At 36.7% G+C, this 14,385-nt stretch overlaps 2 protein-coding genes across 11 annotated transcripts in view; one reads left to right on the top strand and one right to left on the bottom strand.

The window, feature by feature from the left end:
- Positions 1–1,582, bottom strand: part of TMTC3 (transmembrane O-mannosyltransferase targeting cadherins 3) — a 32,693-nt gene extending 31,111 nt beyond the window's left edge. The window contains exon 1 of one of the 5 annotated variants that reach the window (XM_087968053.1): positions 1,463–1,582. The gene's annotated coding sequence lies outside the window, so the exon portion shown is untranslated. Of the gene's footprint in view, positions 1–1,320 lie in introns of all 5 variants that reach the window. The other 4 variants (XM_087968055.1, XM_087968054.1, XM_026693578.2 and 1 more) reach the window with 4 other exon arrangements.
- Positions 1,583–1,635: 53 nt separating this feature from the next.
- Positions 1,636–14,385, top strand: part of CEP290 (centrosomal protein 290) — a 72,380-nt gene continuing 59,630 nt past the window's right edge. For 3 of the 6 annotated variants that reach the window (XM_087968050.1, XM_087968048.1, XM_087968049.1), the window contains exons 1-8: positions 1,718–2,160; positions 6,375–6,492; positions 6,578–6,655; positions 9,799–9,868; positions 10,550–10,596; positions 11,342–11,485; positions 12,330–12,383; positions 14,057–14,209. In XM_087968050.1, the coding sequence (XP_087824176.1) occupies positions 6,391–6,492; positions 6,578–6,655; positions 9,799–9,868; positions 10,550–10,596; positions 11,342–11,485; positions 12,330–12,383; positions 14,057–14,209 (648 nt within the window). In that variant the 5' untranslated portion in view covers positions 1,718–2,160; positions 6,375–6,390. The other 3 variants (XM_087968051.1, XM_087968046.1, XM_087968052.1) reach the window with 3 other exon arrangements.

The following is a 14,385-nucleotide window of genomic DNA, read 5'->3' as shown; positions in this document are numbered from 1 at the left end:
TGGTTTTGTGCCTTTAAGTCAATGTTGACTCCTGGTGATTGCCTGTACAAGTCCCTACAATTTTTGGAAGTGGTTTGTCTTCTGGGAACTGAAAGAGAATGATTAGCTGAAAGTCACCCAATTGACTTCATACCTAAAATGGGATTAGAGTTGATAGTGGTTTCTAGCCTGGTACTTTAACCATTACACCAAATTGGCTTTTTACCATTGCATTAAAGCCCCCAAATTCTTCTTTCTTCTGAATTTGATCTGATTATTTCCAGGTAGCTCATTTGGGATCAATTGAAAATGGTTAGTCACTAGTTTCTTTGGGAATCCCCCCCCCCCCATTTCGCAGTCTAGCCTACATTCCTGGATCTCCCACTTACATACAAATCAGACCTCAACCAATGTTTCTTTAAGTTAAGAGCAAAATCAACAAGGTCCAATCACTTGCCGAGGCCTTAATAACTACAGCTTTGATATTTTCCAGGCTCATAAAAAAGCAAAGAACTGAATAAATATAAATAAAGAGAACAATGTTACCAAAAAAAGTTAAACAGTTTAAAATGTAGCAAGATAGAACAATGAAGACCAATATATCAGAATGAAATAAGGAGCCCAAGTGTGTGTGTGTGTGTGTGTGTGTGTGTAAGAAACCCATATAAGCTAAAACTTCAGGATACCCAACTACTTATGTCATTAAGTAATTAATACATGTAGAAGTATTTCTTCATCCCACTTCCAAATTACCCAGGTGAAATTAAGAACTATGCACCTTCATACTTCATACTCTTAAATTGGGTAAATGATTATGAATATACCATGACAAGTTTACACAATCTTTACAAAATATAAGCGTTTACAAAGTTTGCAGACAGCATGCTCCAAACCTAGCAAAAGCCATACTTTTGGCAAAGAAGTACGGCTATAAATGAAGCAGACAGATCAATTTCAGAAGGGCTTTAATTTACAGTATCCAGCGTTGGCCCTTCAAAGTGAACACTAACAGTATTGCATTATACAGTATATGAAGTTGGGCCCATATGAATTATGCAACGAGATAACACTTAAGTAGAATACATCTATATTCTGCCAAGCCCATAAAGATACCATTACAGTACCTAATTCAGGTCTTTATAAACGTCACGTGTGAAGCCTGCTAGCCTTTTTGGAAAATAATAACAGGCAAGCGAGGGGACACGTTCACCTTAAAGAGAAACCGAACACAACCTACAAAGATCGAAGAAAATCGTCCCTCGGGCTTAAACTTCACATTTGACGGACTAGTTCTGGTGTTTTCCTTCTCCGCCCTCCCCGTCCTTTTTCTTTTCCCATTACCTTTGCACGGAAAATTAGCACGCGCGTTAAGTTACCCAGCTTCCCAAAAGATCCTGAAAGACTCTGTCCCCGCGTGTTTCACTCCAAAGGTTCCTCTACTTGGCACTGCCGTGGATGAACCCCGTTCCCCGCCATGACTTACTCCGCAGCAGCTTCAGACTTAACTCGCCATAAGAACACCCCAACTCTAAATCAGAACGAATGAACGAACCGGAGACTCCCTCCTCAATTACGCATGCGCAGAGATTCATTCTCTGTTCCCAATAGAGCGCTCGCCGAGGAGGCTTTTGGCCGCTCCCCCACCTCCCTCCTCCCAGCATTCCAAGCGGCGGATATCGAAAAGAGATTGTCTCCAGGTCGGTGTTGGGCTGACTGGGGCGTGTAGTTTTTTTTCCCTACGACGCTTTCCCTGGAAAGGGAAATACTTCGCTCCTCAATGTCGAGCTGTCCGCGCTTTTTTCCCGTCCAGTTTGCGCGAGGGTCCCGTCTACTCCATCCCCCAAGGAGCGCGCCTCTCGTTATTGCCTTGGAATTCGTTTTTTACCCGCTCTAGGTAGTAGCGCTTGTCCGAACTCGGAGCGTTTTGTCAACGGTTCGTCGAGCAAAGCATTTTGGGACTCGGAGTTTTCTTGGAGGACTGCCCTCTGGGCATTGTAGTCCCGCGGGAGTTTTGACCGGGCGCTCATGCCAGTGGAAGCATATCCGGGCTCTTCTGAATGTGGGCGAGGGATGTTTGATCGCGTTGCTTAGCAGCGGCCGTCCCCACCTTAAACGACGGCGGAAGCCAGCGAGGGAAGACAAAGGAAAGGCTGAAGGTGGGAGGAGAGGCGGTGGAAGAAAGTAAGCGAGCCAGCAAGGGGCGGCGCGGGCACTGGGGAGAGACGGGGACCGGTTCCCGCTTCTAGTCGGGGTTGAGGGAAGGAGGACCGAGCGGACGCTGGGATGATTTACGCCTGGCATCGTCCGGGGTCTGACTGAGTCTTTCTCACCCTTTGGGGAATCTTTGGGGAACGAGCCTTTGCAGTCGAGATAAGGTGCTTCTTTGTATGCCTAATAACGTGCGGTTTTCGTCGGCCAGTCCTTTGGTGAAATAAAGCTTTGCAGGATTACAGTTCACTCCGTTAGATACACGAAATGTTCCCTGCGGTCCAAATACAGGTGGTCCTGGATTTACCACAGTTCATTTAGTGACGGTTCCAAGTTACAACGGCGCTGGAACACCCCCCCACTTATGAGCATTTTTTCACACTTACAATCTTTGTAGCATCCCGTGATGGTGTGATCTAAATTCACATGCTTGGCAAATGGTTCATACTTATTACGACCAATGCTCTTTCCCAAGGTTCCCTTTTGCAACTTTTTGACAAGCAAAATCAATGGGGACGCCAGATTCATTTAACAACCATGTTACCAACTTCTCAGCTGCAGCGATTTGCTTTAACAACTGTGGCAAGGAAGTTCCTAAAATGGGGCAAAATTCACTTAAATGTCTCACTTAACAACATAATTTTTGGGTTCAATTTTGGTTGTAAGTTGAGGACTACCTGTACATGTGAAATGATGGTCTGCATATATTCTGCCTCTGGTGAAACAGTCACTAATCCCCAATGCCTTTGGCATAATAGGCTCTATCTACCCTAGCGTTGTTAGTTGCAAAGTCATATTCGACCCATCGTGACCCCATGGACAACATTTCTCCAGGCCTTCCTGTCCTCTACCATCCCCCCCGGAGTCCATAAGCTCAGTGCTTCAGTGACTCCATCCAGCCACCTCCTTCTTCTTTTGCCCTCAATCATTTCCCGCATTAGGCTCTTCTCCAGTGAGTCCTTCTCTCTTTCTCCCCTTTTTAAAATATTTTTATTTACATTTTTGTTATTCATCACAATTCCAATTTTGCAACGACAGTGTACTGGCTATATCAAGTCCTTTTAAAACATACATCATAGTGTACACTCTGGTTATACCTATTATTGTCATAGTCATACAATGTAGTGTCTTAAATATACAGTGCTGTAGGCCATAATTATAGCTTTTATTTTCCTATTTGTATCATAACCAGTGAGTCCTTCCTTCTCATTAGGTGGCCAAAGTATTTGAGCTCCCCTAGCATAGATACTCCTAAAGCAGCGAAAAGTTTTGACCCAGTCCTCCCCCTTTAATGCCCAGCCAGGTTCTTGAGAGAGAGAGAAGCATTGAATGGACAGCATCTCCAAAAGAAGAATACCAGATCTTGCTAGTGTGATGTCATGTTTTCCTGCTTACCATCTTGCACAAGTGTTGGGGTTACGTGGTTTGATGAAAAAGGAGAGGAAAAAATAGTGTTTTGGAGAAAATGGACCAAAACATTAAACACTTCAATTTGTGAAGAAAAGATGTCTTTTGGAATGATGGAAGCCATGTGGAGCAACAGCAAATAAAAAAATCTTTTAGCTTCTCCATTGTTTATAAAAAATACCTGAAAAGAAACAGGCTTTGAAATTTTGAAACTCGTAATCCTGTGAAATGGAAAATATTGATCCCTGCCTTTGCTGTCATCCCAAATAATGATCTTAAAACTTATAGAAAGGTAGATTTTGTTTGAATGTTAGGAAACATCTTTCATTGAATGTGTTAAGGAAGAGGCTGGAGGACAGACCTCTGTTTGAGATGCTTTAAATTGGATTCCCATACTAAATGATAAATAGGATTCAATTACTGAAATGACTTCTTCAGAGTCTCTTAATCTACCATTGAGCTTTAAAGTATGAAATTGGTTTGGTACTTGCTATTCGTAAAAGGGGAACCCAGAGGCTGTGATTCAAAGGCCAATTTACATTATTAGCATGTTAATTGTGATTTATTTGGTAGACCATTGTTAAAATTACTTGGCATAATTCCTTCTATTGGATATTTACAAAATATGTTTTAAATAAAAAACAGTCTATGCCTTGTAGATAGAAAATAATTTAAATGTTATATGGGCTATTTAAATTTACTTTTTTCATTTTTACATTTTAAATGCCATGAAGGCAACACGGGATATGAGTGCTGTATCTTTCCCATATATCAGCATTGTCAGGTGATATGCCTCTTGGAGGATAGTTATATCAGCAAGTACAACCAAACTGATAACTCACAGTAGGAGAGAGGATCACAATGTGAATGCTTACAGAGCCTCTGGGAGAGGGGTTTGAGACCTTCAGCTTTCCATTCTGTGTACTTGCTACACTAACTATGATTCAATTTAGTATGTGAAATTGATAAGCTTTAACTCAGGAAATGAAGAATTATAAGGTGAAAAGGAAGAAGAAAAATTCCCCTTCTTGAACAAAAGCTTGGATCTTACTTCCCAGGATCAAAAAACTGATTTTTGAATCCCACAGAATAGTACTTGAAAAGCTCAAAGTATTTTTTTCTTATATAGTATATAGTATTAAAACAATGCTGCTGGGTTTATTCCATAAATCTGGTGGAAGTTTGTCTCAAACCTTACGTAATCTATGTGAAATTAACTGTATAGTGATTCTCTGGTAAGACACAATATATAATAATGAACTCATATTGAAGTATCACTTCTGGGATCTAGGAGGTGTGCCTTTTCCATAGCGGTCCTGCCCTCTCTCTTCCCCTTGAGATCTGGCAGACTTCCATCCTCTTAATCTTCTGGAAAAACATCAAAACCTGTTTTTTCCTCCAAATGTTGTGATACCCAGTTGAAAGTAAATGAAACAAAAAAGAGCACTAATAGTGTGTTAATTTGAAAAACAAACAAACCACTAAACCAAAATGTTCCATTTTCATCATTGATATGCTTGAGAAAACTATAAATAGATTCCACACATTGTAAAACCTTGCAGAAAAGCAAAGCTGCTTAATATAAGATGAGTTTCTCTATTTACTCATTCACTCATGTATTCACTTATGCATTCAATTATGGAATGCTTACTAATATAAAGGAAAAAAAGGAGAAAGCGGGAGGGAGGAAGTTGAATGGAATATTCCAACAGAAACTATAGTTTAATGACTTAGAGCTACAGAACGTTTCCTGTGCTGAGGGTTACAATTGCTTGTTGACCAGTGCACTGCTGTCTATACCTCAAAAAGTAGTAGAGCACTTAAAATGTGAACTAAGAAATTGATTTATATTTAAACTGTTATGTAACACAAATTGGCTTGTCTCAAAATGGCACTGTAATTTCAAAGCCTTACACTGCAAAGTTAACAGGTTTAAGCATGTCACAAAACTGAAAATAATCTACATGGTTATAATTTTATGCACAGTTTCTTAGAAATCTAATTGAATTTAATAGTACTAGTTTAGATAGATTGGCAGTCCTAGTTATCGATGTTTTCATAGGTACAGATATGGAATCAATTTGTGCAATGAAATTTTTGAAACTATGGCTTTCCCAACAAGAGAATTTCAAAATATTACGGATAATTGTTTTGAGATGGTACTTCAGACATTGTAGTTATCACTTGCATTCATTCACAATCTGCCCCAAACTTATGGTATCAAATATTTTATTAATATAAAAATTAAAAACAGAATTAAAAAAGGAAATGGTAAGGGAACCCCTTAACATAATATCAAGTTCAAGGAGTAGAATGCATAAAAACATTGAAATTGGATCATTTTCAAACTTAAAAGTTGTTTTACAGGTTTTCTTATTAAGTTTTACAGTTGCCCCCATCTCATCTTACAGAATTCCTAAGGATACATGGAAATAAATATTTTGAGTGCATACATTAAAAAATTGGCTTTTAATCTTAAAATATTTGTTTGATTCCTTATATCTAGTAACATTTCATTTGAGAGTGTGGTAGTTAAGGGGTTGGGCTAGGAAGGGCGAGATGAGGTTCTATTCCACCCTTGATTAATGGAAGCTTAGTGAATGCCTGTGGACCAATAACCACTCAGTCTAATCTGCCTCACATAATTGTTGTTAATGAGGAAAGTAAGTACTGTTCTTAGATATAATAGCTTACTAGATAAAAATATTACAAATTGCTATACTAAATATTTCTGGTAAATGTAATGTAACCTTTTCAATTCACTTCTTTTTGAACAGAAGTAAATGAATATTCAGGATGGCACCTATTTTGGAATGGAAGAAAATTATGAGAGTAGATCCTGATGGTTTGCCTCGTCAGGAGGAACTAGCAGATAGTTTGCTTGAGACTGTGGCCAAGGTATTTTGCATGATGTATTCAATATGTCAGTAATTAAAGGTATTTTAATGTGTACCTCTATATACTTATATTTTATATATTTTAGGTTGATGGTAATGCTTTGAAAGATGAGACTCCTGCACATTTAATTCAACTTTTTAAAATTTCTCAATCACTAATGAAGGTCAGTACTGATATATTGTTAAAATTTCTAAATAGCATCTTTATAAACATTTGGAGTCATACTTTTGGCAAAGAAGTACGCTATAAATGAATATATCCCATGCCACCAAGATATCACAGTAATCCTGTACTAAATTACACATATGCTGGGCTCATCTCCTATCCGGATCCAGCTTTTGAGGGAAGAGCTAGATCTTCATGGTCCTCCAGAAAGCTAATAGGGTAGGGACCTTCCAGATCTCAGGGAAAAGGCTGTTCTGTAAGATAGATGGTTGTTGCAGCAAAGGCACACCAGATGATATTGTTCAGTAAAGAAGACTGGTGGGATGGACATAACCACAGGGAACAGTAGTTTTATAGATAATTTGGCTCTGTGCCATTCAGGGCTTTAAATGTGATAATTAGCACTTTGAATTGTACCTGGAAAGAGACTGGCAGTCAATATAAACTCATTGCCCAGTAATCTAACATAGACAGATCTCGGAATGTCCAGAACTATATGTGCCACGGCATCCTGGAATAGTTGAAGCTTTCAGGTAGAGTCAACACTATCTCTGTATTATATAACCCGGTCTACATCCAAACTTCAAAGGATCCTGATAATCTGCTTTTCTTCAATAATACTTTGAAGCTGAGTGCCTAGCCTTTCCACAACTTTCCCTAATAAATTTAAAATTGGAGATAGAATGAAATTTGTTCAATCCTGTCAGATCCAAGGATGGCTTTTTGAGAATTGGATAGCCTATTGCTTCCTTTAAGGCAGGCAAACTCATCCCCTCTTGTAAACAGGTATTAACCTCTGGTTATATCCAACTATATGCCATCTCCCAAACATCTTAACTAGCCAGGAAGAGCATGCTGCATAGCTCACAGCTGCAAGGACCTTATGCATTTCCTCAGGAAAGTCATCCCACATAATGGAGCAAGATTGTGCCTCACTTGCTTCCATAGGACGTGCCCAACAGGAGTCCAACTTAGAACAAATCTAAATAACTTTATCTTTGAATAGCCCTCACAGTGGCCCTTCAGGGGCACTCCAGACTCTTACTAACCCAGAAAAGACTGGTTACCTGAAACAAGGCTACTGGTGGGTATCTGCAGACATAATAACAAGATGTCCTAATAAAGATTATCACTTGTGCCTTTTTAGACTTAACTCTTCTTGGCATCCCTTGCATCATTTTATCTCTTAGAGCTTCCCTATAAATTGGGGTGTGGAGATTGTGGAATCCATAAAGAGAGAGTCCACATTGGCATAATCCAGTCTGAATCCTTCTTTACACATTCTTTCCAAGCTGTGACCAAGGGCTCAGTTGTATCAGAGCTTTGGGAATAACTCATGGTTTCCTCTGAAAACGTATGGAATCCATCAGTTGCCTGGACAGGCGAGTTGAATAGGCTCTTCCTCCCTTGCATTGTAATCCCATAAATAAGCATTGGAACAGGTTCTGTTTGTGTTTATAATATTCCTGAAAACTCTAAAATATTTACAGATGTGTATCAATAGTCTTGCAGCACTTTAGAAAATTAACCCATAGATATTAATAAAAATGAGCATGGTTTGTTAAATGTTTAAATACTGTAATATAAAAACATTTATGAGGCAAGTGACCTAAGAAGAAGGCAAGTGACCTAAGAAGATTTCCCGAGAAAGGAAGAGATTTGGGGGGGGGGGGGGGGGGGAGATTGCCTTTTGCCAATTGTACAGTCATTTTGTATGGTAAAGGATGAAAATGGAACAAACACACTTTCCATAATAATCATAACAGTTGTAGTTGTTTTGGATTAATAAGCTCTGAGGTTTGTTTTTTTTACTTATGTACTCTTGTTGTAGAAGAAAGAGTATAATTACATAAAGCTTATTAGATTTTTGCCATGTTTATGTCGTGAGACTAAAATATCTCATGGTTGATATTAGGGGTTTATCTGTAATAAACTATCTTATTTTAAACATTGTTTAATTCATATGATTTTATTTTGTTTGCAGCAGTTACATCTGTGTGAAAAAGTCCTGCACACTTTACACTTTATGGTTTATGACATTTTTGGGATAGACTATTGATTTTATGATATTTTATGCTAACTGCTATGAAAATATTGTTATATTTAAATAAATACTGGTGGTTTTTAAGTGAAAAGCACAAGTTTTTTGCAATTTGGTGCTGTTTCGATGGGGATTGTGAATTTTCTTGCATGCTTACAATGCATGCTTACAATGACTATGAAAACAGATTAACTGATACATACCTAGTGGCATACATGTTGCAATTATTAAGGGCAATGCTAGTATTTTGTTAATATTTTTATAGTTTGTGGCCCTGAAAGGACCATTTAGGTAACCAAACATGGTTATTAATATGAAATTGGCCAGCCCTTATTGCTTATCACCAGGTGGCATCGCTTCGGCGTGGGCATAAAATATCATAAAATCAATGGCCTATCCCAACAATGTTGTAAAGCGTGCAGGACATTTTCACACAGCTGTACTTTAGAATAAGAATAAGAATAAGAATAAGAATAAGAATAAGAATAGAATAGAATAGAATAGAATAGAATAGAATAGAATAGAATAGAATAGAATAGAATAGAACAGAATAGAATTCTTTATTGACCAAGTGTGGTTGGATACACAAGGAATTTGTCTTGGTGCAAATATTCTCAGTATACATAAAAGAAAAGATACATTCGTCAAAAGTCAAGAATCATAAGGTACAACACTTAATCATAGTCATAGGGTACAATAAGCAATCAAATCATAGTAGGAAACAGTCAATATAAATCGTAAGGATACAAGCGACAAAGTTACAGTCACAAGTGGGAGGGGAGGAGTGATAAGGAGTGATGAGAAGGTTAATAGTAATAGTGCAGACTTTGTAAATAGTTGGACAGTTTTGAGGGAATTATTTGTTTAGCAGAGTGATGGCGTTCGGGAAAAAACTATCCTTGTGTTTGGTTCTGATGTGCAGTGCTCTATAGCGTCATTTTGAGGGAAGGAGTTGAAACAATTTATATCAGGGATGTGAGGGGTCTGTAAATATTTTCACAGCCCTCTTTTTGACTCATGCAGTATACTGGTCCTCGATTGAAGGCAGGTTGGTAGTAATTGTTTTTTCTGCAGTCCTAATTATCAATTTTTTCTAATAGATGAAAAACCAAGAAGTAGAACTGGCTCTAGAAGAAGTTGAGAAAGCTGGAGAAGAGCAAGCTAAATTTGGTAACATTTCTATAGATACATAACTTGTAAACATCTTGACACTTTTGGGGGAAAATACAGAAGTATCAATATAATGGAATTTCTAGTTCTATAAAGAAGAAACCCTATTTAGAATTCAGGATTCAATATTATAGTCTTCATTGTTTTGCTTTTACTTTGCTGCTAGTTTTGAACCGTTACCTTTTACTCAGTTGGAATAGTGAGATTTCTCATGATAGTTAATTTTAGTAGAAATATATTTCATTTATTGTGTTATTCTCAGTCAAATACGGAAACATTGAAAACATACATATGATGACTAATGAGGTCCAACTTCTAAAGCTGGGCCCAAAGCATCACACAATTTCAACTTAAAGTGAATTGAATTTTTAGTTTATAAAATGAAGAAAAAGTTCCTTTAAAATGAATTGAAAGATATTGATGATCAATTGAATTCACTCATTTTTAATTATTTGAAAGAATAGGTAAGTATCAAAAATGGTACATGCAAGGTTCAATGATGAAACATGGTATTCCTATATATAATCTATACTATACATAGGTATACTTTACAATTTTATTTTTTTCAGAGAAGGAGCTGTTTTTGATACTAATAAAGAATGTGCTCAGTTTTATTCCAGGTCTTATTTTAGTGTTTTACTCATTATATTTCGATAACTTTGTTCTTCTTTATGAAAACAGAAAATCAATTAAAAACTAAGGTGATGAAGCTAGAAAAAGAATTAGAGGTACGTTTAAATTTCACCTAATGTAAAGATTGAATATTATTATTTTTGAGATAAAATATCAGCTTCAAATAGCTTTATGAGTCTTATTAATCTGTCTTAATTTGTATGGCACTGAAGTTTCTAGGCCAGGGGTCTCCAACCTTGGCAACTTTTAGCCTAGAGGACTTCAATACCCAGAATTTCCCAGCCAGTTGCCAAGGTTGGAGACCTCTGTTCTAGGCTACAGCATGTTGTGAGGCTTGGTTTTCACATTTTATGACTGGCAACTTTAAATCCTGCAACTGTTCAATTTGCCTAATATTTTAAATATGGAAAATATAAAAAGGTAGGATCCTACTACATGTTTTAGAAAACTTCCTTGCATTAATTATTAATTGAGAAATCAGATTTTGGAGATTTTTTAAATATAATAAAAAGTATACTTGCAGAGAATATGTTGAATCGTAAAGTAAATACTGTTTTTAATAGTTGGGAGTTTGATTTGTGCTGCAGTAGAATTAATGAATTAATTCAATATTTGATAATTTAGTAGTTATTTTTCAGTATAGTCAGTCTAAATTTAATTTAGATTCCAGGACAGATGGTCTCCTAGAATAAATAGCTAAATCTGATCTTACATTGTTTAGTTGCATATTTACTATAGTTCAAAACATTCTATGACTTTTATTATTGTTTAGAATAAACACTATTTACCTTAATATAATGAAATATATATAAAACTAATTTTATTTTAATATTTGCTAAGATAGCACAGCGATCCACTGGAAGCCGTGATACTCGATTTCTGCGTGATGAAATCCGCCAGTTGGAAAAACAGTTGTCACAAAAAGACAGAGAATTAGCAGACATGGAAAAAGACCTAGACAAAGAGAAGAAAGTTAATGAACAGGTAAATTACACTGATCTCTATAAAGAGTAAAAACTTGTTCTGAACAAATTAATGTTGAGAATAGTAATAGAAATTGTAAAAGGAGACCTAACAATGCAAGATTTTTAAAAATAATGTAAATTTATATCAACATAATAGTGATAGATACTATAAATGTAGGAAAACTAAAGTTGTGTAATGAAATTATATATACAAAAGAAGGGCCAATTGAGTTTAAGAAATTTACTCACAAATAAATGAATTTTTTTTTTAATCTGAAATTCTTCCTGTAATTGGTAATACTAAATATTATCTATACATTTGATTTGAAAAATACACCTGATCATAAATAATGTGGTGGATTTTTTAAAATGAAGCACTGGAACTCTTTTAAAATTGTAAAATTATAAGAAACAATCTTAAAATGTATAATGAAGTGAAAGAGATGTTCTCAAATTAATTATTTTCAATAGTTCCTATGTCTCTAACAAATTAACATCTTGTTTTTAGTGAATTATGTATATGTAAGAAGCAGTAATTATATATGTATGTCTGTGGAACTAAATACAGTTTATTCCCTACATAAGACTACAGATTGTACTAAATTTTGGAATTGGTAAATTATGAAGACCTAATCACTTCTGCTCCTGGGTACTTCTGAGAAAATGAAGCATTATATAGTTTTAGTAGAAAACTGGTTAAACAAACTTTTGGATTGAAATAGAGTTTTTTTTTAAATTTTCAGGTAATTATTTTTATATATAAGTTTTGCAAATAGGAATAATCACAATATTCCTCGAAAGAGACTTATGTGTTATATTAGGATCATAATATATAGTTTCAGCTAACCAATTTGTCATTCCAGATTACTCTTCGAAATGAAGAAACAGAAAATGAAAACAGCAAATTAAGAAGAGAGGTTGGTATGCCTGTATAACAATTTGACGCAAAGTAATTTTTTGCACCTGGTGCCTATTTATTTGTTACACCTTTGTACATTTGATTTACCATTGCTTTTATGCTTCCTAATTTCTATCTTTCCATATCTGTGCCATTTACAGAACTAAGGATTTCCAATTTGTTAGAAGAAAGACCATTTAATTTACCATATTTTTCAGAATATAAGACACTCTGAAATATAAGACACACCTAGCTTTTGGGGAGGAAAAAAAAAAATCTGCCCCTGCCTCTGCCTCCCAGCAGTTTGCCTCCTTGCAGCAAACAGCAAACAGCCTGGTCAGTTTAGCACAACCTGATTAGCACAAGCAGCTGATTGTCGGTTGGATCGGCCTACTGACGATCAGCTATTTCAGGCTGCAGGGATTGCCATAGCCTATGGCTGCCTCTGTGCATCCCATTTTCAGCCTCCGCATCCCGTTTTCAGCCTCTGCACGCCCTGTTTCCGGTCTCTGCGTGCCCCATTTTCAGGTGGCAGGGACTGGAATGGGAGGAAAATGGGGCTTGCAGAGGCCAAAAATGGGGCACACGGAGGCAGCAATGGCAATCCCTGCAGCCTGAAACAGCTGATAGTTGGGAAGCCGATCCAACAGACAATCAGCTGCTTATGCTAATCAGGCTATGCTGAAGCTGACCAGGCTGTTTGCTGTTTGCTGCAAGGAGGCAAATTGCTGGGAGGCAGAGGCTGGCGGGTGGGGGCTGGTGGGTGGACGGGGCTTCAGCAACATATAAGACACAGACATTTCCACCCACTTTTGGGTGTGGAAAAAGTACGGATTATATTCTGAAAAATACAGTAGTTTAATTCAGTCATAATGTTTAAAATCTTGTGCAATGACAGGATTATAGTGGAACCTACAGCGACCAAATCAGGTGGCAAACAAAAAATCCACCCAATTTTTGAATTGGGTCATAATTTAAAAATCAGGTGACAAGCAAAATTGGGGCTGAAAGATTCCCTCTCCGCGCCAATTTCTCCTTTGGTGCCATTTTTTTAAACCGCGCATGTGCAGTCTGTCGTGCTTCTGGACATGACCAAATTGGGTCACGACCGGAGTCTCAACCCAAGGCTCCACTGTATTCTTTCAGTCTAGGTAATTTCTGTTTCAGTTTAGGGATTTTCTTCATCATAAAGACATATAATGTTAAGTTCTTAATGTGCTTGCTTGGTAAGATAATGCTGTATTCTTTCTTTTATGTTTTTCTCTCTTCTCTTTTGCCTGCTAAGTTTGATCTGTTAAATTTCCCTCTTTTCTCTTGTTCTGTTCTTTTTTTTTTTTTTTAAGAAAACAAGAATGAAGAAAAAGGTGAGGGTTAGTGTTAGTTTCTGTGTTCAGTGTATTAGCTTGTTTCAATAACTTAATTTAAAAATTAGATTCTTTAAAGGTGATATCACTAATATCACTGATATCACTAATTATGATATCAAGTCCCTGGCCATACTTGGTGCATGAATACAAATTAAAGTATTTCGGGTGACTATCTAGCTTCCACTTGAATATATCCAATGAAATGAAATCTCCCTGGTTTATTACTTCTAGTTCCCTTCGATCTACTAGCATATTTCTCAGTTTCAGAAAGTATTAATACCTTATCTTCCGCAGTTTCATATTTTAATTATCTCTTTTTCTGCAGAATGAGCAGCTTCGTCAGGATGTTATTGACTATCAGAGACAATTAGAAACACAAAAGGAAACACTTCTCTCAAGAAGAGGAGAAGAATCAGATTACAGGTCACAGTTATCTAAAAAGAATTTTGAGCTTGTTCAATACCTAGATGAAATTCAGGTAAATTTAAAAGAGTTGCTCAATAGAACAAAATGGTCAGACCTGACTCTAAAGAAGTGCAGACCTTACTGGTTTATTTTGGGTTCTTGATTTTGGGTTTTGTCTAAGAATATGAACAAGGAAATTTTATATTAAGCTCAAAAGATTTGTCATGTTTTTCCTGCTGCTTGGAATAG

The sequence above is a fragment of the Notechis scutatus genome, chromosome 6 (genome assembly GCF_049901735.1).
Source record: "Notechis scutatus isolate UNSWTSFEM ecotype Mainland chromosome 6, rNotScu1.2, whole genome shotgun sequence".
Lineage (NCBI taxonomy): Eukaryota > Metazoa > Chordata > Lepidosauria > Squamata > Elapidae > Notechis > Notechis scutatus.
Note: the sequence above shows the minus strand (reverse complement) of the source record. Positions and strands in the feature narration are given on the sequence as shown.